This window comes from Dromiciops gliroides, chromosome 2, assembly GCF_019393635.1.
Source record: "Dromiciops gliroides isolate mDroGli1 chromosome 2, mDroGli1.pri, whole genome shotgun sequence".
In the NCBI taxonomy this organism is placed as follows: Eukaryota; Metazoa; Chordata; class Mammalia; order Microbiotheria; family Microbiotheriidae; genus Dromiciops; species Dromiciops gliroides.
Genome location: NC_057862.1, coordinates 34135689 through 34163443, shown reverse-complemented (window position 1 = coordinate 34163443; position 27755 = coordinate 34135689). Strand labels below are relative to the sequence as shown.

Genomic DNA, 27755 nt, shown 5'->3' with positions numbered 1-27755 from the left:
CATTCCCAAGAGCCCTAGGTTTCTGCCATCTTCCTCTTCTACCCTCCTCATCCTCATTCTGCATTCGACGTCTAATCTGGCAAGCTCGCCCTTCCCTGTTACCTAGTTGGGTGAGACAGGGTGAAGCAGCTTGCTGGAATTAGGCTTAGTCTATGTGGCTTCAAGGGGCAAAGCTAGGATCCCCGATGTAAAGGGGACTAAGGACCTCAAGGGGGATTGAGTCCAACTGCCTCATTTTGAAGACAAGGGCACTGAAGCCAAGAGAAATGAAAACACTTGCCCAAGGTCACTGAGATAGGAAATGGGCAAGTCAGGATTTGTACCTGGATCCTCTGATTCCCAAGTCAGTTCTTTGCTCACAACTTTCCATGGGAAGTTACAGAGATATGAATTTTGGCTCATTATGGGGCAGAACACAAGTCCTGGCTGCTTCTGGGACCATGGAATGGCCTGCATCCACAAGTAGTGAGCTCCCCATCATTGGAAGTATTCAAGCGGAGCCTGCATGATTGGGGAGAATTTGGAGAGGATTCCTGCATGGGGGCATGAGTTTTAGTTGCAGGGAAAACTGAGGACGATGACCCTAAGGGCCTACTGCTACTGAGAGCCACAGAACCAGAACTTCTGGCTCTTCAGCTGTTTTTTTTTTTTTTTTTTTTGGTGGGGCAATGAGAGTTAAGTGACTTGCCCAGGGTCACACAGTTAATAAGTGCCAAGTGTCTGAGGCTGGATTTGAACTCAGGTCCTCTTGAATCCAGGGCCAGTGCTTTATCCACTGTGCCACCTAGCTGCCCCCTCCTCAGCTGTTTTAATGGCCATTCCAACCCTTGGCCTCTTAGGAAAGTGCTGAGCCCCGTGGAAGCCTTTAGCTGAGATTCTGGATGCCCCCTCTTCCCTGGTAACTTGTGACCCTCCTCTAGGCATTACTATCCTTCAGCTGGGATCTCATTGAGACCCATGGCTCTGAGCTCTCCTCACCTTGTCCAGGAACAGGAACCACCTGGGACCAGGTGATGTTAATAATAACCATAACAACAATATAACAACAATAATAACACCCACGATAATAACTCCCATCGACTAGCTCCCTGTTGTTTATAGAAAGCATTTCCATCTGTTATCAAAACCTCACAACAGCCCTGTGAGGTAGGCAGGACAGGCTTTATTACACCCAATTTATAGATGCCTAAACTGAGTCCCAGAGAGGGGGTATTGACTTACCCAAGTTTACACATCAAGTCAGTGGCAGAACTGGGGCTTTAACCCAGGACTCCTGCCTTCTAGGTCAATGAGTGCAGGGGTTCAAGGCCCTTGGCCACACCCCTGGCACCCAGACTCATGACTTCCCCAGGAATTCTTGGCTTTGGGGGAACCAAAGGGCAACCACTCACTCATCCCTGGCACTGAATGGTCAGCAGCTTCTCCCCTTCAGGCCACCCCAAGTCTCTACAGCAGGGAATGTGGTACCCCCAAGCTGAAGTCCAGCCCTATCTCCCAGGTGATCCCTGGACTCCTCGCCAGCTTCCAGGACAGGGCCTGACTAGAGTTTTTCAGAGCAAAAGGCTTAGACCAGACCTGGAGATTGAGGTAGGGATTGGGAGAACCAATGCAACTTTGATCTGTTACCTCTTCTCTAGGGGAAGCCCTCTTCACTGGATAAAAGAAGATGGAGGAGGAAGAGGAAAAGGAGAAAGAAGAGAAGAGATCTGATTAGGGTGGGGTCTGGACAGATCAGGAAGTCAAAAGTTTGCATTCCAACTATCTATAGGAAATAGTTTTTTTTTATTATTTCAAGTTTTCATAAAAATCCATAATTATTGAAACCCAAGTTACAGAGGAAGTTCTTAACTTTTTTATTGATTTATTGAATTTTTTTTTGAGTGTGTGTGTGTGTGTGTTGGTTCGTTCATTTGTTTTGTTTTGCAGTGGCCTCTGACCCCAGTCCGTCAGAGCATGTCCCTACAAACACTGAGTCTGAACACCTGGCCAGATGTTGTCCTTGTATAAAGAGAGCAGATGGTGAGGGCTGGGGCCAGGCCAGGGCTGTGTAGTAGACAGGGGGCGAGGGCAGGAGGGGTGAGATGGGGTGGTAAGGATGGGAGAAGTGGAAGGGGGTGGAGAGAGAGAGAGAGAGAGAGAGAGAGAGAGAGAGAGAGAGAGAGAGAGAGAGAGAGAGAGAGCCATGTTAAGTCTCCAAGTTTTGTGTCCTGGGGCCTGGGGTGGTCACTTCCCTTGCCCCCTGCCCTGTCTCAGATCATTTTCATATTAAACTTGCGAGGCGCATCGGCAGAGCTGATGCCAGCGTCCGACTTGCGCGGCACGTATTCGATTTCAATGTTGTGCTTCGTGTTGCCTTTGCCTCGGCTCCAAAGAAAGAGAAGCACGAGGCAGAAGAGGACCACGCCCAGGAAGGAGATGAAGCCCATGGTGGTGGCGATGATGAGAGTCTTGATGTCGAAAGGGAAAGGCACGGTGGCGCGCGTGCTGTTGGCGTCGCTCTCATTGGGCAAGTTGGAGATGAAGGCGAAGGTCTTGTTGGGTTGATGAGGCCAGTCGGGTGAGTAGCTGCGCACGTGTAGGTGGGCCAGCATGGAGTCGTTGCCACCGGCATTGGCGGCGATGCACAGGTAGGTGCCGTTGTCCTGGATCTGGGCGTAGCGCACCTCCAAGGTCCCATCCGGGAAGACTGTCAGTCGTCCGTTGCTCTTGGCAGAGATGAGGTGCTTGCGGGGCGAGAGCCAAAGGATGGCGGGCGGTGGGTCCCCATCAGCCCGGCAAACAAACTGCACCGTGTGGCCCTCGTCCACAAAGACCTGCTGGGGTTTGCGGTCCCGGATCCGAGCGCGACGGCAGGTGAAATAATTAGGCAAGAGAACATCGGGGAAGTCCTTGAACTCTTTGCCCTGGACAAACTCTGGGGTGGCGCACGTCGGCTGCTGCTTATTAAAGTTGAGCCTCCAGCGGCGCCGGAAGACCCAGAGGAGGCGGCAGTCACAAGCCAACGGATTGTTGTCCAGGATTAGCGTCTCTAGGTTGCCCACGGAGTGGAAGGCAGATTCTTCTAGCGTGGTCAGCTGGTTCCCAGACACGTTCAGGATCCGTAGGTAGTTGAGTCCTCGGAAGGCGTAGGGCTCCACCATCATGAGCTGACCCCCAACTAACTGGATCTCCTGCAACCGGAGCAGGTCGTGGAGCATGGACCCCTCGATGGTGAGGATGGGGTTGTAGGACAGGTTGAGGAAGCGAAGATAGACCAGGTGGCGCACCGAGACGTAGGGGATGGCGGTCAGGTTGCAGTGAGTAATGGACAGCGAGGTCAGGTTGAGGCCATAGAGACAGTTGGATGTCATGGTGTCCAGGTATGGCCAGTGGGAGATCTCCAAGACCTTGAGCCGGTACAACCTCTTGAAGGAGTAATCGCGGATGGCGTTGATGTTGAGATGGCGCAGCCGCAGCACGATCAGCCCGTGCAGGTGGGACAGCGCCTCAGTGGGGATGGAGGTCAGGTTACACTTCTCCAACGTGAGCTGCTCCAGGCTGTTGAGACCACTGAAGGCTCGGTGGGAGATGTAGACGAGATCATTGTCTCCGACCTCCAGGGATTTGAGGTTATACAGGTCCTGGAACATGTAGTCCAAGAGAATGACGATCTTGTTCTCGCTAATGTCCAGCTTGGTCAGGTTGCTAAGGCCCGTGAAGACCCCCAAGGGGATGAGCTTAAGCCGGTTGCTGCGGAGCCCTAGAGTCCTGAGGTTGAAGAGATTGTTGAAGGCGCCAGGCTCCACGGCGCTGACGATGTTCTCATTGAGTTCCAGCTCTTCCAAGTGCGGGTAGCTGGCGAACTCGTCCTGGTTCAGTGTCTTAATGCGGTTCTTACCCAGGTCCAGGAGCCGGGTCTCAGTGGGGATGCCTTCGGGCACAGCGATGAACCGCTTACGGTGGCAAAGGACGGAGCGCTCCTGGGGCAAGCACTCGCAGCGGGGCGGGCAGCCCGTGGCCGAGCCCGACAGGACAGAGCCCAGGACCAGCAGGAGGATTGGCTGCCAGCAGGCCAGGATGGGGGTGTGCATGCTAGCGTCCCCGGAGATCATCCTCTCTCTCACCTGTAGACCAAGCAAACACAAGAGAGAGGACACAGCGTTAGAGAGACTAGCAATGGATCGGAGGTGCGTGGAGCTAGAGCAGAAGGGGCCTTAGAGACCCGCCAGACCCCCCCCCCAAACCCCATTTTACAAAGAAGGAAACGGAGGCCTAAAAAGATGAAGCGACTTGTCCAAGATCACACAAGTAAGGAGCAAGAGTGTGGGATCCGAACTCAGGTCCTTGGATTCCAAACCTGAATCCCTCAAGGACAACAGGAGGGAACAATAGCCACAGTAGTAACTGATGTTTCTCTTTCAGGTTTACAAAGATCTCTACCTTTGCTATTTTCTTCCACTTTCCCAAGAACCCTGAGAGACAGGTCAAACAGGTCTGAGGGGCCCCACCTTATAGCTGAGGAAGTTGTATTTGGTGTGTTTTTCTATAGGAACATGTTGTTCTCCTCAATAGAATGTAAGCTCTTTGAAGGCAGGAGTTGTTGGAGTGTTCTCTTTGTACTCCCATGGTCATTCCCTTACCCAGATGGGATGGTCCTAAAGCTCTGATAGATAGAACCACAGACTAGAAACCCGAGAGAGAATGAGCCCTGAGGGGAAGCTCTCTCTTTGGAGTCGGCAGGGGCCAGTGAAAAAAGTCACCCACTCAGCTTCCACTAACTTGGGTTCAAATTCTGACTTCCTAGGTCTGTGATTTTGTGCAAGTCATTCCCCTCTCAGGGCCAAATGACAGGGTGGTGCTGGAAGGCTGCTGATTTTCCTTCCAGCTCTGTATTTAAGGTCCTATGACTGTGTGACCCTGGACAAGTAGTCAACCTCTGTCAGTTTCCTCAAATGGGAATCGTACATAAAAGGCACCTCCCAGGATTGTTATAAGGATCAAATGAGATAATATGTGTAAAGTGCTTGGTATACAGCAGGCACTTAATAAATGCTTGTTCCCTTCTCCTTCCCATTAAGAACTATGATCCTGGTCTTAATGTCTCCGAATGTGCAGTTCTCTCCCCTCCCCCATAATACAGTCCCAATAATCAGAGGATCAGAAATTCAGAGCCAGAAGGGACCTGAGAGATCACCCAAGCCCCCCCCCCCCCAGGGCTGTTGCTGGATTTGTAAATATTAGGCACCACATTAATGGGAGTTGCCAACAGCAGGCACCCTCTGACTCCTAGGGAAGGTGAGACTGGTGCATGTAGGCAGGTGTGTCTCCCTATCACGTCTCTGTGAGAACTCTTTACCCACTGCCCCTGTGTCTCCAGTATCCCGGAATCCTGGTGAGAAGGCTCGAGAGCTTCTGTGGCTAACGTGACCTTGGTCAAGTCAACCCTTCCCTGCCTGTGCCTCAGTTCCCCAAGTGTGCAGTGAGCTGGGGGGTGGGGATGGGGCCTGGGGCCGAGAGGAGGAGCACCATATGGCTTCTGAGCCCATTTCCAGTCCTGGCATGTTCCTATTTTATTTCCTGCCATCAGAGAGTAGCAAAAACTGGGCTGGTCTTGGAGGTTGAACTAAGTTTTGGTCCTTCCTGGACGAGTTCCCTTCTGTCCTCACTAAGCAAACCTAAAGCACAATATAAATGCTGACTCCCGTTACTTATGATTAGCTGTGAAATGAGGGAATGAACACACCACCCTATGCACAGGGGTCATAAGAATGTAGGTTTGGAGCTTGGAAGGGACCACAAAGGTCACCTTGTTCAGCCCCCTCTGTTCAGAGAGGAGGGGAATGATTTCAAGGTTCCACAGACAGTGACCTCTAGGCCTAGGGTTAGGGCTGAAGCACCCAACTCCCCATTGGTTCTTCCTGTACCCTGCTGCAGTTGGCATTTGCATTCCCAGCACCCGTTATAATGCCCAATATGTTGTAAATGATTACTAAATGCCTGTTTGTTTGTTGGTTAATAGGCTATCTTTCTCCTAGGGTGATGGTTTTCTCCTGGGTGTCTCAGGACAGCCTCCACACCCTACAGAATCACACGATATAGAGAGTTTCCCCCCCCCAGTGGATTTAGAGCAGGAATGGACCTGAGAGAGCATCTAATACAGCCTCCCCCTCTTCCCCTGCCCCCAATTTGCAGACCAGAGGACAGGAAAGGACTTGGCCAAGGTCACACAGATGGTTAATCGAAGGGGCTGCTTGGATGGGAAGCAAGGTTGCTTCTTGTCCTTATTTCCTGTGTCCTTTCCATCTCGGTTCCTTCTCCCTCCCCACCTGACCCCAATCCTTGGGGACCCTTTATCCTCCCTTTCGCCAGAGTTGCACACGCTCCAGTGACCCACCAGCAAAGAAAACATCCTGACAGGCGATCAATAAGTAATTGGGAAAGCAGCTGGGCCCATCTCTGGTGTGAAGCCTGGAAATGGTGAGAGATAAATGGGCCTTTTAGCACCGGGTGGGCAGGCCCATCATGCCTGGCCCTGATGTGGCTCAGTTCTGTGGGTCTGCCGAGTTCTAGAACTGGACAGACCCTCTGAGGCCAGTCCATCCAAGCCCCTCATTGTACAGCTAAGGAAACTGAGGCTGGAAATGTGAACTGATTTGTCTAAGGTGGCCCAGGTAGTGGAGGTTTGGTCAGGATTCCAGATTCCTGCCTTGAAATCCAGAGCTTGAGGGGCTCTGCCCCCCCCAGGGGGCCGGGCTTCCTTTCAGCCTTGCCTAGGCCTTCTGGGTAGAAGTGTCTGAAATGGCTCTGCTCCAACCACCCTAGGACCGGGGTGTACACAACTTCAGTACCACCGGCTACTGCAGGGCTCAAGCACCCACATTCTCTCCCCATTTGCCACAGAGACACAAATCCTGGCATTGGGAGGTCTCCCAGTCCAACTGGAACCTGATCTCCCATTACTGTCCTACGGCCACCCTCCCTTTTGGCTGGGTTGGCCTCCTCATTGTCCCATCTACCTACTCATGTGTGCAGTCAGAGCAGGAAGGGACCTTAAGAGATGATTAAGTTCTATTCGTTCATTTGAAAGACTCAGATAAAGAGGCCCAGGGAAGTCACATGGATCAGTTGGGGGGTAGGGGTGGGGGTCTGTGGCAGAGCTGAGATTTGAACCCAGCTGTGCAGAATCTAGAGGCAGGAAGCAAAGCCCAGAAGAGAGAGACCTGGCCTAAGACTCGGGAAGATCTGGGTTCAAGTCCTCTCTCTGACTGTGGGATGCCAGCAAGTCACTCAATCCTTCATATCCTGGGCAGCTCTCGAAGACTGTAGCCCACCAGAAAATGGTGTGGCTCTCCACTGGTGAGGGAGAGTCCTCATCTGGGAATCCCCCATAGGTCTGGTCACTAGGTTTATCCCTTCTACTGATTCCAAAACCAGTGTTCTATTCATCAAGCCATTACTGACCCAGAACCATGGAAGACTATCCCATTAAATACGTATTTCAATATATAATAGCATGTAATAATACAGTAATATTATATTAATATATAGGTATGTTAATAATATAATGATATATTTAATGTGTCATGTATAAAATGTTAGTCACACTTCATATATCTGAAACCTATGTGTGTAACAGCATGTATACCTATGAATATATTATATAAATATATGAAACTATATATATTCGTGGCAAAATTTTATATATGAAACATTTATGTAACTTTACAACATATAAATATATGCAATTATATGCACATATATACATTTATTTTCACAGTTCATATACATGAAACACATGTAACTGTATATATTACATAAATATATGTAATTGTGTATTTCTATTCAAATGTCATGTATGCAATCTATATGTAACTACAAATAGTCTATAAATATCTATGTAACTGTATATGCACCAATAGAATCCTGTTCACATTTCATCTATATAGAACATGTATATAACTATAGATATATATTGTACAAATATACATGCAACTATATATTTCTGTATCTGTTTCGTATATTAAACATATATTTGTAATGCCACTCAAATTTCATACATGTGAAACCCATGTAGCTATATAGGAACATATTATAGAAATACATGTAACTATTCCTGTTCCCATTTTATATATGAAACCTATACATGTAACTATATGTAGTCTATTAATATATATGTAACTATGTGTATATATAGAATCCGGATCCCATTTAATATATAGGAAACATGTATGTAACTGTATACACGTATAAATGAACACATGCTATAAATATACCTGTAACTATATATAACTGTACATATCTACATTTTGTTTACATTTCATATATGTGCATATATGTGTATATGTAACTGGTGAATGCACTAACTCTTCTCTGCAGCAGCCCTTGTACCCTGGGTACCACCCAGTACTATGTTCTAGGCTTTAGGACTCAAGAGACATCGTGACATTGCTAATAGAGAGGTATACTCTAGTCAGGAAGATCTGGGTTCAAATCCTGCCTCAGGCATTTACTAGCTATGTGACCCTGGGCCAGTCACTTGACTTTGGTGCCTCAGTTTGGTTTCCTCATCTGTAAAATGGGGCTAACCACACCTGGAGTACCTACCTCCCAGGGTTGTTGTGAAATGACTGAAGTACTACACAGAAAACTCTTGGCAAACCTGAGATTGCTTTGGAAGCATCAGTTCATATTTCCGCTATCATTGCATAACAGCTCCAGGTCCCCTAGCACTACACTTAAGTCATGGAAGGTAACATTAGACTCCAGGCTCTTGACTGAAGAACACAGGAAACAAGACACATCCTCTGTGGCTTTGGAGCTGAGCCGGGCCAACATCTGGAAATCAGGCAGTGAGGTTTGAAGCTCGTTGCACAGAGCCCCAGAATCGGTCAATTTACTCTCTTACGGAATTTGGGAGCTGCATGGGCCCTTAGGACAAAGGATGTCTGAGCTGGGGAGCCACAGGCTCACAGCTTTAGCACCAGGATGGATGTTAGATGCCAGCAAATCTAACCCCCTCATTTTATGGACCAAGTGGTCCAACTTGCCCAAGTTTATCAGGTAGAGTCAGGATTTGAACCTAGATCCTTTGACTTCAAATCTGGTTCCCTTTCTGTTGTCCTGTTGCCTGGTGGATAGAGAGATATGGCACTGGATCCAGAAAGAACTGGGTTGAAGTCCTATCTCTGACATATACTGACCATGTGACCCTGGGCAAGTTACCAAAATTTTTTAGTGCACTGGGCAGCTCTCTGAAGGGGGCAGGAAGGGAACAAGCATTTATTGAGCATCTACTATATGACAGGCGCTATGCTAAGCACTTTACAAATAGTATCTCATTTTATCTCTACAACAACCCTTTGAGGTAAGTGCTGTCATTCTCATTTTATAGTTGAGGAAACTGAGGTAAAAAGAGGGGAAGTGACTTTCCCAAGGTCAGAACTATATGTTACAGAGATGATTGACAAAAGGAATGGACTCATCTGGGAGTCTATATTATTGAAGTCAAAGGTTGAGATCCTATCTCTCTCCCTATTTATTGAACATAGAATGTCAGAACTGGGAAGGATCTTAGCACATAGATCACTGACTGTCAGAGCCTGGAGAGCTCTTAAAACAGACTGAAAGCTGAGAATTTGAAACATAGAATGCCTGAACTCGGAACACAGAAAGACAGCTGAAGGGGCCTTAGAACACAGCCCCTCAGGCATGGGAGGTATATCAGGACATAGAACATGAAGCTGGATGGGGTTTTAGAACCTTGAATTTCAGAGCTGGAAGAGAGCCTAGACTTCTTGCAGGCCAACTTTCTGCTTTCACAGATGAGGAAACTGAGGCTCAGAGAGACGGAGCTGACTTCCCCAAGGTTACCAAGTAAGGTAGTTCCAAAGCCAAGTGTAGAAACCAGGTGTACTGGCTCTTGGCCCGGGGCTTTCTTTCTGCCACCCCGTTGTTGCAATTCCACAGCCCTGGTGTCCATTCAGACAGCTCTGCACCTCCCGTCCAAACTGGCCTGGTCTCTCAGCGGGGCTTAAACAGCCTGGCACTGTTTATAACACTGGTTACTCTCCTAATTGCTGCTGCTCTGGAGGCTGCTTTATGCATTTAAATCAGAGCTTTATTTTGGATACTTGCCCCCCTGAAGGGGTTCGTTCGAGGGCACAGGTTTTCAAAATTGGACCGATAAATACAGAAGCAGTAAAGAGCTCAGGGCCGGAGGAGGGAGAGCGATCCTAAGAGGGACACACGGACGTTATGGATGGAGTTTTCTTCCAGCCTGGATTTAGGCTGGCTGCAAGAGGGATGCTCCTTCTCCAACGGGAGAAGGACAGGTCTTTGGGGCTGTTCTCTTGGGAGCCTAAAAGAGAGATGCTGAGCCATTCATGTTTTCTTCTCTATTCCCCTGGGGGACAGTGTGGTACAGTGGGAAAACCTCAGGATTTGGGGTCAGAAGATGGGGGAACTCTGGTGTTTCCACTTATCAATGGAGTTACCTTGGGCAAGACTTCAGAGCTGATCTCTCTGTGTCTTACTCTCCATATATTTTTTTTCCCGGAGGATCAAGTGACTTGCCCAGGGTCACACAGCTAGTAAGTGTCAAGTCTCTGAGTCTGGATTTGAACTCAGGTCCTTCTGAATCCAGGGCCGGTGCTCTATCCACTGCACCACCTAGCTGCTCCCTTACTATCCCTATCTTTAAAATGGGTTTGGATGGACTAGATGACCTGATTAAGCCTCAAATCTGATGTTCAGCCTAGTATCCCAGGACATTCCTCATGCCCTCCCACATCTCTCCATCTCTCACATCTGTCTCAGCCTCTCTCTGGTCCTCACATCACCACACTAATGCAGGCCCTCATGAGCATCTGCCTGGACTATTGAGGATGCAGGTGGTGCAGAGGATGGTGTGTTAGACATGGAGTCCGAAAGACATAAATTTGTACCCTGCCTTGGACACTCCCCCTCCTCCTACCTTATAGGGCTGTTGGGAGGTTTGGATATGTCATATGCAAAGCACTGTGCAAACTTTGAACACCAGTTATTATGTATTATGTTAAGGTGGCCCTGTAACAACTGTTTCTATTTTCATTCTCTCTCCCAACTGCAATCCATCCCTTCCATTGTTGCCTGCCAGACTACTCTTATACAAAAATCTGGTCAGGTTACTCTTCCATTCAAACATTTTCCATGGCTTCCATTGACTGCCAAGTAAAATTCAAATGTCTTTCCCCCAAAATCAGGGAATGTGGTTTTAAGTGGCTGCTTTTCTAGCTTATGCCTGTGCATTAATTTTCTTATAACTTGGGGAGGGGGAGATTTAGAACATGGATCATAGAACATCAGAACAGGAAGGGATCCTGGAATATAGGATGTGAGAGCTGGAAGAGACCTCAAAACATACAATATCAAATCTGGGAGGGCCCTTGGAACAGAACATAAAATATAGAATTGGGTGGGCCCTTAGAATGTAGAATGTTACCCATGGGAAGTCCCTTAGAACATAGATCATCAGAGCTAGGATGGAACTCAGAACATCAGACATCAGAATCGTGAGAGACCTTAGAACACAGAAAGCCTAGAACATATATCAGAGCCAGACTGCACCTTAGAACATGGAATGCCAGAGCTTGGAGGGACCTGAGAACAGAGAACCGAGGTCAGAGCTGAAAAGCACCCTCCACAATTGGACACAGGTCCCCTCCTATCTTTTCATCCTTGGTTCACATTAGTCCTCACTCCATTCTCTGCATCCTAGCTCAACTGGACTACCATCCAGCCCTAATTACTCCTGCCACAGCCCCTTCCCAATCATACAGCTTTTACATACCCTGTCTCTGATCACAGGTGCCTCTCTCTTCCCTCACTTGTCTAAGTTGACTTGTAGCATATCAAATGGCAGCTCCTAGATTCATTCAACATCTATGAAGCACTTACTGAATGCAGAGCTCAGGGCTAAAATAGGTACAAAGTTTGGAGAAGACTTGCATGTAGATAGGAAGCAGAGCTGGGGTTCAAGCCCAGATCAAAGGATCTTGGATCTAGAACCAGAAGGCTTCTCAGGCCATTTTACAGAGGAGGAAACTGAGGCCTAGAGAGGGGAAGCCAGACAGTGGCTTGCTCAAGGTCACAGAGGTAGTAAGCATCTGGTGAGATTTTTCCATGCCCTGTTCTCTTTTAACACTCAGCTCTCCCTTCCCTGTTCTCAGCCACCCCAGGGGAACTAGTCTCAGCCCTGAGGTTAAGGTGCCAGGGCCTGAGCCAGGGAGAGAAGGTCATCTAAGATGAAGAAGAAGAAGGGAGCAGGGTGGGAGAGAGGGGGAGAGAACAAAGCAGACTCCTTGTCTTCCCCTATTTGTATCGCCTGCCCACACCTCATTCCCCTTTCTTTCCTCGTCCCTCGCTTGTCTGATTTCACATTATTTGCACCCTGGCTCTAGGGCACAAATTTGCTATTATTGTTTCATGGAATAATGCAGCAAGTTCATTTGGGAAACATCTGAGCTCAGGGACTGAGACAGACCAGGTGCCCTTGGGGGGTGAGAGAGGAAGGGAGGGAGCTTGGACTGCTTTTACTAAGAGGACAGGACAGACAGCGGAACTCCTACCTCCCCAGTGTCAGAAGGGGTGTGTGTGTGTGTGAGTGTGTGTATGTGTGCATATGTATCTCTGCGTGAGTGTGCATGTGTGTCCATGCATGTGTGTATATGTCTGTATGTGAGTATGCATAAGTGTGTGCACGTCTATGTGTGCGTGCATGCATGCGCACATGTATCTCTGCGTGTGTGCATGTGTGTGCATATGTGTGCATATGTGTCTGTATATGAGTATGCATGAGTGTGTGCATGTCTATGTGTGTGTGTGTGTGTGTGTGTGTGTGTGTGTGTGTGAGAGAGAGAGAGAGAGAGAGTAGTAAGACTGAACAGAGAATTGCCTTGGAGGCCCTCAGTATGGATTCAATTCAATTTAATTCAACAAGCATTTATTAGGTACCAATTATGTGCCAAGCACCCCAGATGGACTTTAGGGATTCACAGAGCAAAACCTCCCTTGCCCTAGCCAGCAGCAGGACAGTGAGTGAAGTCCTATCACTTCCCCAAACCTCAGTCTTTCCACCCATAAACTGGAGATTATAACACTTGCCCCACCTCATTTGTAAAAGGAAAGGTTTGGATTAGATCTCAAAGGTCCTTCTTTCCTCACAGAATCTTCACGTGCTGAAGAAATGAGAGCCTTAACTGTCTGCAGATCTCAGAGGACTGCAGGGTTGGGAGGAGTCTAAAGCTAGAAGGAACTTTTGAGGTCACCTCTTCAAAACCTCCCGTTTTACAGATGAGCAAAGTGAAGCCAGGACCCTGTGCAAGGTCACAGACCTGAAGTCTGAACTAAGGTTTTCTTACTCCAAAGCCAAGGATCTTTCTGCCTCTGATTCCTGACTGGGGTGGGGAAAGGCAGAGGAATGAGGTGTAGACTATTAAAAAAAATATAATTCTCGAGTCTGAAGTAATCCAGGCTTTGTCACTTAAATGCTGCATGACCTTGGGCAAATCACCTAACCTGCATGGGCTTCTATTTCCTCACCTGTAAAATGAGATGGTTGGACTGGATGACCTCATAGGACCCTTCTGACTCTAAGTCTGTGATCCCATGACTTTATTTCTCCCATGGAAAATACATACAAAGACTATCCCAACTGTCATTTCATCCATAAAGATGCGACTCAGACCACCTATTGCCTTCTGTTTCTCAATGAATGAGAAACAGACCATGGAATCAAGATTGGACAAAGCCCCAAGAAGTAGGAGACTGGCAAAGGAAGGAGCCAGCTTCCTGGAGAGGCTGCCCATGAAAAAGGCATGATGACGAAGAAGTGAATTTCACCTCATCTTTGGGGGTGATCTGTGGAGGGTGTTAGGAAAACTGGCCTTTACTCCAGCAAACAAAATGTCTTCCCCCTGACATCTGGCCACTGCTGAGAAAGGCCAAGGGCTAAAAATATTGTGAGGCTGGTAAGACGGTTGGCAGGTACATCTTTATTGTGGACAAATGCCTTCTCTGGGCACATCTCTGAACCTGGCCCCACCTAGACCACAGAAAACAAAGTCTGGATGCAGTGGATGGGGTAGGTGGGACAAGGTGGAGGGGACAGGGAGATGAGTTTGGTGAAAATCTTAGCTGGGAGACAGTAAACCAGAAGTCAGAGTCAGCTGACTGTGAGTCTTATGGGAATTCAGGCTTAAGTGAAGCCAGTAGGGATGGAAAGCTTGGGTAGGGGTGGGGTTAGATTAAGTTTGGGAGGCCAAGGTTGGGGTGCAAATCAGTGTAGGGATGGTGTCTGGGCAAGTTTGGAGGCCAAGGAGGGTTGAGGGCAGGGTTAAGTTCAGTGGCCATGGCGTCAGTGTAGGGATGAAGGCAAGGTAAATTTGGGAGTCATGTAGGGATGATGGGGATAGGGAAAGGCATCGGTTTAAGATGAAAAGAGAGTTAGGGACATGTGGCGAATGTAGGGATGATCGACAATGCAGGGTAGAGATGGGAGGTCAGTGTAGGGATGAGAGGAGCATAAAGATAAATCATTATAGGAATGGGGAGGGGTAGTTCCCATAGGGATGGGACACTGTAGGGACAAAAGGGGCAGTGTAAGAACAGAAAGGCCAATGTACAGATGGGGCCAGTTTAGGGATGGAGACAGCACAGGAATATGGGATCACTGTAGGGATAAAACAATGTAAGGATGGGGACCAGATAGGAATGGGGAGTTAGGGTTAGGACAGGAGACTAGGTAGATATGGGCATTTGTTTTTTTGTTTTTTTTTTGTTTTGTTTTGTTTTTTAGTGAGGCAATTGGGGTTAAGTGACTTGCCCAGGGTCACACAGCTAGTAAGTGTTAAGTGTCTGAGGCCGGATTTGAACCCAGGTACTCCTGACTCCAGGGTCGGTGCTCTATCCACTGCGCCACCTAGCTGCCCCTGGGCATTTGTTGCTGTTCAGTCATGTCTGACTGTGCTGACCTCATTTGGGGTTTTCTTGGCGAAGACACTGGAGTGGTTTGCCATTTTCTTCTCCAGCTTATTTTACAGATGAGGAAACTGAGGCAAACAGGGTTCAGTGACTTGTCCAGAGTCACACAGATGGGATCACAAAGAGTCAGAGATGACTGAACAGCAACAAATGCCCATATCTACTCAGCCTCTTGTCCCAATCCTAACTCCCCATCCCAACCTGGTTCCCATCTTTATCCTAATTCCCATCCATACACTGACTCTAGTGCCTATTCTGTTCCAATTTGAACTCAGGTTTTCCTGACTCTGGACCCAGCACTATACTTAGAGTCAGGAAAACTCATCTTTGTGAATCCAAATCTAGCATCAGACATTAGCCGTGTGACCCTAGGCATGTCACTTAACCTTGTTTGTTTCAGTTTCCTTATCTATAAAATGAGCGAGAGAAGAAAATAGTAAACCACTCTAGTATCTTTGCCAAAAAAAACCAAATGGGTCACAAAGAGTCAGACACAGCTGAAACAACCAAACAATAACAAAAATGAATGAGGTACGGGCAGTTAAGGTAATAATAGGAACAGGATAGGGATTGAGGGCAATTCAATGATATCGGTAGGTGATGCAGCTAAAAATCTGTTTTGCTAGACCATCTAGCACACCTGGATAACACCTGGATTGAAGTGCTATAATTCCTTCCCCTCTCAGGTGTAAATTCAACTTCCCCTATACCACACACACAGTCTCTTACTAACACAATGGGGCTGGGAGAGATCACGTCAAAATATTTCTGCTCTGTCTCCTTGCAAGAATTCCCCCATCAGACCCAGCCAATTAAGGTGCTGGTTATGAAATTAACCATAATTATGAAAGAGATATTTAATAGTTTGCATATTGATGAAGAAACAGAAAGTGAATTATCCTAAGAACTCATATCAGGTGGGTCTTGGTATTGACGGCTTGGGGGTAGGAGTAATGGAGGGAAGTTGAGGTTGGAAGGTATGTGTGGGTGTATGTGTGTATGAGAGAGAAGACCCCGAGAGAGGGGCAGGGTAGGAAATAGGAAGGCCAGAGATGGGAAACAGAAGAAACAGAGGAGGTGAGGCTAAGGGACCATTAAAGGAGAGAATAAGAACATGGACACCTGATCAGAGAGAGAGAGAGAGAGAGAGAGAGAGAGAGAGAGAGAGAGAGAGAGAGGGAGGGAGGGAGGGAGGGAGGGAGAGGAGAAAAGGCAGATATGATGACAGAGAGGATTACATCTAAGTATGACTATGAACTAGATACATGAGAAATATATATCCTTGGCTAAATTCCTTATTCCCTGCTTCCTCACAGAGTGGAGATGAGCCTGGGTTCTTAAATGCTTCCTGGCCTGTGTATCTGTCCTCAGAGGATCACCCTAGTGAGTGCGGGTATCATCAGAAAGCTAGTCAAATGGTGATTTCCTTCCTTCCTTCCTTCCTTCCTCCTTCCTTCCTTCCTTCCTTCCTTCCTTCCTTCCTTCCTTCCTTCCTTCCTTCCTTCCTTCCTTCCTTCCTTCCTTCCTTCCTTCCTTCCTTCCTCCCTCCCTCCCCCCCTCCTTCCCTCTTTCCTTCCTTTCTTCTTTTTGAGGGGTGGGGGATGAGTCATAGCAACTCATTAAATTAGCTACTAAGGATGAAGAGACTGAGATCTGTAGGAATATGGAGCTTGCTCCCACAGAGAAAATTATTAACCTTTGGAAGTATCAAAAAAGTGTGTAAGGTGTGATGGTGTCCTGGGCTCAGGGTAAGGAAGGTCTGGATTCCAATCCTGCCTCTGATCCTTAGGGGCTGTATGACCTTCAGCAAAGCACAGACTTAGAGCAGGGAATGTTCTCTCATCTCATCTAGTCCAACCCCATCATTTTACAAGGAATGGAGGCTCAGGAAAATGAAATGACTTGTCCAAGGTGATGTGGGAGCAAGCATCAGAGAGGAATCTAAACCAGTTGATCTCATCCCAGAGTTAGTGTTCTTGCCATTGCGCTATCTACCAGCTTAGTTCAGACAGCAGAATCTTAGCATCTTATTATCTGGCCTTATTGGCGTATCGACTAAGAATTGTAGTGTCTTAGCTTGGAGTCTTAGACTTCTCTATTAAGTCATGCGGGTTATGATTTGTCTCGGTGGGGGTGGCTGTGGGTATGCCCTATAACTGAAGGAATCATGAAGTATATCTATTACAGAGACAGCCACCAAGACGCAGAGAAGCAGAGAGCAGAGACAAAGACATAGCCTCAGAGGAGGAAGGGGAAAGACTTCCCCTATAAACTTCAGTGGCTCCGGATTGCCTCTAGGATCAGGCATCAACATTTAAAGCTCTTTGCAATCTGGCCCCTATTTCCCATGACTCCGTTCCATTCACTCCACAGGGCAGCCACACTGGCTTTCTTCCCATAGGTCAATCCACCTCCCATCTCTGCCCTTGTGATGGCTGTACATCATGCCGAGAATGCCCTCCCTCCTCACCTCTGATTCTGGGGATCTGTGGTTTTCTTCAACACTCAGCTCAATCGCTGCCCTCAGCTCCCCCCTCTTCAAGGGTTCCCTTGAATGTGCTTTGTATGGGTTTGGTTGTCTAAGCTTCTTCAGGGCAGGGAAAGTTTGGCACACAGTCGGTCCTTAATAAATGCTTGTTGATTATATTTGGAGTCGGAGAATCTGAGTCTAAATCCCAGGCTGGTCACTGACTGTGTGTTCTACCTAGGGCAAGCTCTTCTGTGGGCCTCAGTTTCCTTCCCTGTAAAAGGGAGGGCATGGGCCAGATGAGCACTGAGGTCCTTTTCAGGTCAACCTGGATGAATCCAAACATTTTGTGCTACATCCTCAGAGGTAAACGGGGAAAGAGAGAGACAGGCAGACATACAAGCACAAAGGAACAGATGGGGGCAACTGAGCAAATCCTTTGCCCCTCTCTGTTCCTCAGTTTCCTCTCCTATAAAAGGAGGCATTTGGACTCTATGGCATCTGAAGCCCTTGTCAGCTCATACATTCTCTACACAGAGAAGAACAAACCCTAATACAGCAAGCTAGAAAGAGACAAACAGAGAGAGGGAGCATGAAGACAGAGGGAGGGAAAGGGCTGAGGGAGGGAGCTAGGGGGTGGGGAGGAGGGAGTGGAGCAAAGCCTGAAGGAGCAACTTCCCTGGCATAAATGTGTTAACCTTGGGTGTTCATTTAAGGGGAAGATTAAGAGGGGATTTCCAGGGGATAGTTATAATCACTGAGACTTGTTCAGACACCTTCAGGCAGGGGCAGCACACAGTGAGAGGGAAATCATTAGAGGCTGGGAGGAAAAACAGAAAGAACCAGGCACAGGAACCTGAGACAGAACCACAAGGGCTTGGGGGCCCTTAGAAGGAAACAGTCATGTCAGTGAGTGGACACACTAGGGGCAGAAGTCCTAACTTACACAAACTGGGCAAGTCACTTTTCTTAGGTGACCTCATCCAACTCTCTAAGATTATAAATTGTAAATCACATTTCTCCCCCCACCCTCTCTCTCTCTCCCTCATCTATCTCTATTTCTACCTATTATTTCTATTTATCCATCATCCATCTTTATTTCTATCTATCCTTTCATCCACCTTCCTATGCTGCCTCTATTTCTATCTATTCATTCATCTTCTATCTCAATTTTTATCTATTTATCCAACATCTATTTATCTTTGTTTCTAGCTTTATTTCAACCTAGCCATCCATTAATCATATCTACCTACCTACCTACCTACCTACCTACCTACCTACCTACCTACCTACCTACCTACCTACCTACCTACCTGCCTTCCTGCCTATGTATGTATATATGTATCTGTCAATCTATCCATCCATTCATCTATCTTATCTATCCACCCACCCACCCACCCATCCATCCATCATTTATCTAATCTATTATCTATCTAATCCATGCATCCATGCATCCATGCATCCATGCATCCATGCATCCATGCATCCATGCATCTATCTATCTATCTATCTATCTATCTATCTATCTATCTATCTATCTCTATCTATCTATCTATCTATCTATCTATCTATCTATCTATCTATCTATCTATCTATCTATCTATCTATCTATCTATCTATCTATCTTTCCAGCTATCATTCTAGGCTAAACATGGCCTGAGGAACTCTAGTCAGGTGTACATCATATTATTTCTGAAGCTGTATAATCTTTCTCTCTACTCGGTTGAGAAGCCAGGACTGTGCAGGTAAGGGTGCTCATTTTCTACCAGTTTCTTAATATTTCCAGGGATTGTCTTTAGGAGCTTCAGGGTGGGCTTGGAGCTGTCCCTCAGCACTTAGCTGGGCTGGTCCTCAGTCTGCAGGCCCCTAGTCCTTGTCTGGAAGCATACTCAGGTCCTCAAAGAACTGCTACCACAACCTTTGAGCTAATGGGGAAGCCTACAGTCCAAGGAAAAGTGTAGAGGCTTTGGAACCTAAAGGAGCCCAGGTTAAGATCTTGGCTTTGCCACTTTGCTACCTGTTATGACCTTAGGCAAATCACTTCTTCTCTCTGGGGATGTTTCTCTCCCTGTAAAATGAGGGGATGAACTAGATTACTGAAAGGTCCCTTCCAACTCAAAGCTCAACATATCTGTGAATACAGAGCCTATTTCATTGTGAATAAACCCTAGAAATGCCCTCTTAATAATCATTGACATGTATATAGCATCTTAAAGTTTGCAAAGACTCCACATCTGAGATCTTATTTCTTACACATTATGTTCCTTCATGAAGGCTATGGCCCAGCCATATGTGCTGTTTCTCACACATCTCCCACCTCCGTGATATTGCACGGGCAGTGCCTCATGCCTGGCATGACCTCTCCTCCCTCCCAACCTTGGCCTCTTGGAATCTCTGGTTTCTTTTAAGATTCAGCTCAGCCTCTACCTCCTATAGGAGGCCTTCAGCTACTTCCTGACATTACCTTGTATTTACTTAGCATGGTTTCCTTGATGGGATGTAAACTCCTTGAGGGCAGGGGATGTTTTGTTTTTTCTTTGCATTTCCAATGTCTGGAACATAGTAGGTGCTTCATAAATGGTTATTGCTAGAGACATACCAGTCCTGTGAAACTGACAATACAGGTATTACTGGCCCCACTTTAGAGATGAAGAAACTGAGGTTAAGCTGCTTGCCCCATGTCCCATAGGGAGTTTCAGAGGTAGGATTTGAATCCAGGCCTTTCTGACTTGAACACTCAGGGTATCCAGCTATCTCCATTATTAAGAAAGAAGGGAAGCAGGAAGAAGAGACAAAGGGGAGGAAGTGAATTTAGAGCTGAAAAGGATCAGAAGCCATAAGCCCATGTCTTGGATTTCACAGATGAGGAAACTAAAGGGATGTGACTTAACCAAAATCATGTAGTTATTGCTAAGGGTCAGGATATGAACCCAGGTCTTCTGATCCCAAATATTGCCCCACCACCACCTGGGTGTCCATAACAGTAAAGGGGGGAAGACATGGGATGCGACAGACCTCTGAAGGCAGGGAATCACACAGGGACTGGGATTATAAGGCCACAACACTTTTCATGACAGCCTGCCTGGATTCTTGGTACTTATCAGACTTGACATCAGCAAGACTTGGGTTCAAATCCTGCCTTAGGCACTTACTTAGCAGTGTGACCACAGGGAAGTTCTGTAGCTTTTCTAAGCTTCAGTTTCTTCCTCTGAAAAATGGGTACAATGCCAGCACCTCCTTCTCCAGGTTGTTGTAAGAATGGAATGAAATCAAATGAGGGGGTTGGGCTCCATGACCTCCAAGGTCCCTCCCAGTTCCAAATCTCTGATCCTGGATCAATTCCCTGGAGTAACCATTCAGACAACAGCCAGATCCCATGGTAATGTATGCCAGGCAAATCTTGGCAGCTCCCCGTGTGCTAACCAGGTGCCAGGCCCAGGCAGGGGGGCATTGATTAGTCTCTGCTCTATCACCATTGTCAAGTGGACAATTAATGCAGCTGCTTGGCTTGCTGTGGCTGTCCTGCTCCCATTCATCTTCCAAAAGAGGGAGAATAAGGGTGAGAAAAAGAAATCTGGCATGGCCAGATTCACTCAGCCCTTTAATAGCGCCAATCTCTCCCCCGAGCCTCAAAGCTGCATGATGATAGAGGATGGATGCTCAGCCAGGTGGAGAGATGGTGTGGCTTAGTGGGTAGAACACTAGACTTTGAGTAGGGATGGCCTGAATCCCACCTCGGGTAGCTATTAGTAGTGGGACCCCAGGCAAACCCCATGATCTTTATGAGCTGGTTTTCTCATCTGAAAAATAGGGGTGGAGGAGAAAAATAATAAAGTAACTCCATCACTGGATTCAAATGAAATAAAGAAGGTAACAGGCCAGCCATTGGAGCCTCTGCCTCCGGGGCTTGCTGACTCTGGAGAGACCAGGAAGAAGAAGAGGGCACCAGAGGAAAGAAGGAATTCTGGGAGGGACATTGGAAGTTGAGCCAACCTCTTCATTTTACTGAGAAGAAAGCTGAGGCCCTGATAGGGCAAAGGTCCATAGGTAGTGGTCGAGCCAAGTCTAGAACCTAGTTTGTTAGAGTCAAAGGTTCATTCTCTTTCATGATTTTGATTCAACAGACATTTACTTGCGTAGGACACTATGTTTGGTGCTGGGAGATAAAGACAGTGTCAAAACAAGACCTGTCCTCAAGGAGCTTTAGGGAAGAGATCTGGGAAGAGATGGTGGCAGAATTAGGGAAAGAAGGTGAGATAGATTGGGAAGAACTATAGAGACAGAAAATGGGAGAGAGATACAAAAATGGAGAGACCCAGGTTCAAATCTTAACTCAGCCACTTGTGAATGTTGAGCTTATTCCATTGCAAATAAACTCTAGAAGTGTGTTCTTAATAATACCAGACGTTTATATACAGAGAGCCAGAGAAAGAGAAACATTGTTATGGACGAGGAAGAGAGAGAGGAAAGCGTGGGACTCAGAACCAAGAGGAAGAAAGAATAGGGTCAAGTGGGATGATAGGCTCTTAAAAAGATGAGGCCACAAAATAGAGAAAAAGACAGACAGAGAGGAAAAAAGAGAGGGGGGAGAGAGAAGAGAAAAACAGTGGATAAGAGAACAAAGGAAAGAGAATAGAAAGAAAACTGAGGATCAAAGACATAAAGGACAGGAAAAAAAGCTAGAAGTAGCTAGTCCTGAAAGGAGAAGAGAGAGGGGTAGCAAAAAGAGAAGGCGGGAAAAGGACAAGAGAGAAGAAGGGGAGAATAATCAAACGGCCGGAGGGAGGAAAAAAACAACGATTTCCCCAGAACTCAGGCTCTCTCTGGCTCTCCGTTTCCCTGAATCTGGGACTCAGTCAAAGAGCTTCCTAGTTCCAGAGTGGGGTTTCACACTCTTTTTTCTCTACTGGTTAAAGAAGGCCCAGATGGTCTCTGGGAAAGGGGAAAGGGAAGGAAATTCTGGCTTAGCATTTCCCACCCTTGAATAAGGCCCGAGACTCCTCAGGAAGGGACTAGGCACTTACAGTCACTTAACCCTCCTTTATTATTTATTTTATTAAAAATATAATATTAATGGCATTTTCAAATGATGTAGTAGAAGGCACACAGGTCTCAGAACCAAGAAAATTGAGTTTGAGTTACTAGCTGTGTAACTGCAAGTCATTAAATCTTTCTGAGCCTCAGTTTCCCCACATGTAAGATGCTGATCATAGATTATAACATCTGGAAAGGATTTTAGAGATTATCTGAATTAGCATAATTGGATTAATTAATCAATTAACAAAATTGGAGTCAATCCTTTCATTTTATAGATAAGGAAGTCAAGCTCCAGAGAGACATAACCTGACTAAACTCCTACATATGGGAAGTAGCAGGGTCAGGATTAAAATCCAGTCCCTTGGACTCCCAGTCCGGTGTTTTCTCTACAACCTTCTTCTTTCCTAGTTTACTCCACAGGGCTGTTGTGGTAAATGGGCTGCCTCCAGAGGCGGCTGTGAGGATTCTTTTCAGGTAGGGGTGTTGGGGACTCTGCACCAGAGGTCCCTTCCAATCTCTGATTCTGTGATTTTGCACACCTGAAGGTATCCCCTTGTTCAGATGTAGGCTCTTTGGGAAAAGAGATGGTTTCATTCATTGGCCTTGCATTCCCAGTGGTAGCACACAGTAGGTGCTTAATAAATATTTATTGATTGTTGATTGCTATAGGAATTGGGGGTATATGTACATACATATACATGCACGCTACCTTCACATACATATGTGGAAGCATAAGGGGTCTTCAAAGCTATACCCACAGATGAAGAGGCCACCCCTCACTGCCATGTGCTCACCCTTCTCCTTATACCTTACCCCAGAACCTTCAAGCTCTCCTCTCTGCCCAATGAGAATCGTCACACTCTGACTTTGCCCCTCCAGAAATGAAAATGGGAAGGATCTTGTCCTGTTTTTAAACTTGCCTAAAGGACCCACCTGACTACCTGCTTTGTCCCCTGGTTCCAGGATCTCATAGCCCTCCATCTTTCAGAAAGTTCTACAGGGGCAGCTAGATGGTACAGTGGATAGAGCACCAGCCCTGGAGTCAGGAGTACCTGAGTTCAAATCTGGCCTCAGACACTTAACACTTATTAGCTGTGTGACCCTGGGCAAGTCACTTAACCCCAATTGCCTCACTAAAAAAAAAAAAGAAAGTTATTTTACAAAGCTAACTTAAATCCCTCCTGCTGCGGTCTAATGTTACTTCTCTGGTCCTGTTCTCTCCAGTGGGGCTGGTCAGTTGTCTCCAGGAAACAAGGCTTGGGAAACTGGAAGACTTTATGCCATTAGCTATGTTTTCAAGGCCTGGGAGCATCTTCCAGAGGCCATGGGCAGCCTTTAGACCAGTCCTAGAGGACAGTTTTCCCAGGAGTGAGTGGGGATGCTTGTCGTCTGTTTGCTGCCTCTGTGACCCACAATGCATCTTACTGAAGGGCAGTTCCGGGGTAGAGGGATGGACTTGCTTTGCTTGACCCCAGAGGGCAGAACGAGGAGCAGGAGGAGGTTTGGAGAGGCAGTTTTAGCTCTCTCCTTAGGCAGCCCAGGCTGCTTGGGGAGGCAGCAGGCTTCCCCTCCCTGGATGTCTCTGAGTAGAAGATGAAACTTGTTGGGGAATCATTCAGATATGGGTTGGATTTCATGGGCCCTTCTGACTGAGATTTTAGGATTCTGTGCAAAACAGCAAACACTCTCGCCTGACCCAGAGCACTAGGAACAGAGCAGGAAGGTGGGCATCTGTACCAGGCTCAGCCTGACCACTTCTCCACCCACCCCCTCTCTCTTCCCTGAGATCCTCTCTGCTGCCTCCCCGCTCCTTCTCCCAGATGGAGAGAAAAATCAGCCTGGAAGAAAATTGAGGTCATGCCCTTTGTTGTACATATATCTGTGTTTTCTTCCTGCTCTTTGGTTGGAGTTAAGATTTCCCAGGCCCTCGGGGTGGGGGTGGGGGGCTTTCCCCGCCTCCCCTCCCCTCCTCTTCTCTCTGTCTCTGTCTCTCTCTGTCTCTGTCTCTCTCTGTCTCTATCTCTCTCTGTCTCTCTGTCTGTCTCTGTCTCTCTTTGTCTGTCTCTGTCTCTGTCTTTCTCTCTCCTGTCCCCATCTTCCTGCCCCCATCTCTCCCTCTCTGGTTCCCTCTCTCTACAGCTTTCTCTTATCGTGGTCTCTTTCTTTAGCCTCCCTTTCTCAATCTCCCTATCTTTGTTTTTATTTGGGGGTGTGTGCATGCTCTGTCTCTTGTTTTCTGTCCTTGTTTCTCTATTTTTCTCTATGTCTCATTCTCTACTCTCTCTTGTCTCTGTCCTTCTGGTTTTTATAATCTGTCCAATCCCCGCCCCCCGCCCCGTTCTATTTTTTCTTCCCTATCTTTTTTTCTGTCCCTTCTTCCCTTCTGCTTTTCTTTTCCTGGTCTCTCTCCCCTCTGTCATTCGTTATCTGTTTCTGTTTCTATCTCTAGTCCTCTAGTCTCCTCTATATGCCATTCTTGCTTTCTCTCCTCCTCTCTGTCTCTGTCTGTGTCCCTGTATCTGTCTCTCTGTCTCAATGTATGTCTTTCTGGCTCTCTGTCTTTGCCATCCTCTTACTGTGTTTCTGTCTCTGTTTCTCTTTGTTTCTCTTCCTTTCTTCTCATTTCCCTCAGTTTCGCTCCCCTTCTCTTGAACCAGTTCTCTTGATGGCTTTTCCCTGGAGCAGCCTCTGCCCCGCCTGCCCTTACACTCTGCTCCTGCTCCTCTCCCTGAGGTGCCCTGCTTATCAGATAGGGCTGGGGGAGGGAGTGCTGACTCTGCAGTTCTGAAAGGCCCTTCAGGTGAAGCTGACAGCAGCCTGCTCTCCTCCACGGGCAGCCTGCCAGCCAGCCAACCAGCTCTCCCTCCCCCCTCCCCTTCTATAGCCTCTCCCCCCATCCTGATGCTTTGAGCTGAGGGTCTTAGAATAGCTGATCTCACAGATCCAATCTAACTTGGATTATTGTCTAATTGTGAAGTTAGCTGTGAATGTGATGTGGTGGTGAGGGGCAGGTGGGGCCATGGCACAGGCTCATGGAGACCAGAAACTCACAGTGGACTGAGCTCCCATGTGGATTCAATCTGGAACAAGGTTTTGGTAAGCCACGTTAGCAGGAGGTGGTGAGGTGCAGGGGGCCAGTCCTTGACTGGGAACAGGACAGCCTGATATTAGCCCTGGGTCTGCCACTGATCCACTAAGGAAACTCCAGCAGATCTCTTTTCTGAGACTCAGTTTCCACATCTGTCAAGTGAGCATATCTAACTAGGTAATTGTTACAGTCTCTTCCAGCTTTAACATTCTAGGACTCTCTCTCTCTCTCTCTCTCTCTCTCTCTCTCTCTCTCTCTCTCTCTCTCTCTCTCTCTCCCCATCCCCTCCCTCCCATCTCTCTCCCCTTCTCTCCCATTGTTGGAAGTGGCCATATGTAGAAGTTGGAAGTCAGCTTGGCCCCAGGGAGACATGCAGGCTGGGAACAGGACCGAAGGGAGGGAGCTTGGAGCAGACCTCCTCTTCACATACATTAGTCCCCTCCTTGCCCAGATGTGCTTTATGCATTATGAGCTGGCAGCCTAACCCAGTTCAACCATCACCCCAATGCCATTTGTGGGATAAATTATGAATTTTAATTGTCTAAACATCTTAGTGTTTAAACCATTCTAAATATAGCTGAGGCAGAGGGAGTGCTGGTCAGAGAGAGAGAGAGAGAGAGAGAGAGAGAGAGAGAGAGAGAGAGAGAGAGAGAGAGAGAGAGAGAGAGAGAGAACTGCTTGCCTGGAGACACCCCCAACCCTTTTCCTCTCTCCCCTTATCCCTCCAGAGCCTCCTTGACCCTACTCACTTGTTCTCTCATTCATCCCTTCATTCAGCAAACAGCTTCCCACTTCTTGCTATGTGCCAGGCCTTCTGCAGGGCACCTAGGGGGCAAGGTGGGAGTTTATGGCCAGCCTAATATGAATTAAAACTCCCCACTCTTGAGTTGTACAGGGTCTAATAGCTACAACACAAGGTATTGTTGGACAAATGTATGAGAGTAGTCTGGAGGGAGGGAGAGTGCTCTTGGTTGGAAAGACTGCACTAGAAACAGGAGACCCAGGTTCAAATCATAACCTCCACTGATTAGCTCGATGATCCTGATCAAGTCAACTGACTCTTGGCTTATCCAGGCCTCTAGCTTCCTTGTGTATGAAATGAGAAGTATAACTGAGTTATATCTAAGGCCCTCGAAGGAACTGAGACTAGGGAGACCTGAGGTCCCCGCAAGCTTGGCTGTGAGCCCACTATGAGACCAGCCAAGGTACTTATTCCCTCTGAACATCATTTTCCCCATCTGAAAAATGAGGGGCTTGGTCTAGAACAGAGGTTCTTAACTCGAGGTGTGGATAGATTTCAGGGGGCCTGGGAACTGGAAAGGAAAAACATCCATCTTTATTTCAGCATAATTGGTTTCCTTTGTAACACTGCACACACACTTTATTTGTACATTGGAAAACAGGATTCTGACAAAGGCATCCATGACTTTACCAAACTGCCCAAGGGAGCCATGGCCCAAAAGGGTTCAGAGTTCTTGGCTGAGATGACCTTTAAGGGTCCTTCCAGTCCTAAATCCTATGCACCAACATGGAAGGAAACTTGCGTACCTGTATTAGCTCTCCTGCTAAATTGACCATGGACATGCTACTCAATCCCCCTGAACTTCAGTTTTTTTCATCTGTAAAATGGGATTGACAGCTCTAACAATTAATGAATCTAAAAGAAGTATGAAGAACGTGCTAGGAAGACAGAAAGGAGGCAGAAACTACTTTGGGCTAGGGATGAGGAGGGGCGGTATCAGGGGAGGCTTCCTAGTGGGACTTGAACCCTTGAGGAAGGGTTAGATTTCATCAGATGGCAGGTAACTCCCTCCTAGTGTACCTGGCAGGGGGAGTAGTATGAGCAAAGGCATGGAGATTAGCTCTGGAATAAGAGAGATCTGGGCTCAAGTACACACACTGGCTGGATGACCTTGGGCAGGTCACTTAACTTTTCACTCTCCTGAGCAAGTCTCTAATATTAAGTGGTATAGTAGGTGCTGATCTGTACTGGTAGAGTGTGTTTCCTCACATTTATAGCAAGGAATTAACAAGTCTGTTGTTTCTTTAAAGGCCAGAGAGCTTGGGCTACATTCAGAGAGCATCTCTTAGTTACCCTATTCTCCAGGGAGATGGGACACAAATCCCCTTCTTTCAATTATGGGACAGTTCATGGAGGGCACCCAA

General features: G+C 47.2%; 1 protein-coding gene across 5 annotated transcripts in view; it reads right to left on the bottom strand.

Annotated features, from left to right (window-relative positions):
- Positions 1-1150: 1150 nt before the first annotated feature.
- LINGO1 (leucine rich repeat and Ig domain containing 1) overlaps positions 1151-27755 on the bottom strand; it is a 497222-nt gene continuing 470617 nt past the window's right edge. For 4 of the 5 annotated variants that reach the window (XM_043985051.1, XM_043985052.1, XM_043985049.1 and 1 more), the window contains one exon: positions 1151-4103. In XM_043985051.1, the coding sequence (XP_043840986.1) occupies positions 2250-4091 (1842 nt within the window). In that variant the 5' untranslated portion in view covers positions 4092-4103 and the 3' untranslated portion in view covers positions 1151-2249. The remainder of the gene's footprint in view (positions 4104-27755) is intronic. The other variant, XM_043985048.1, reaches the window with a different exon arrangement.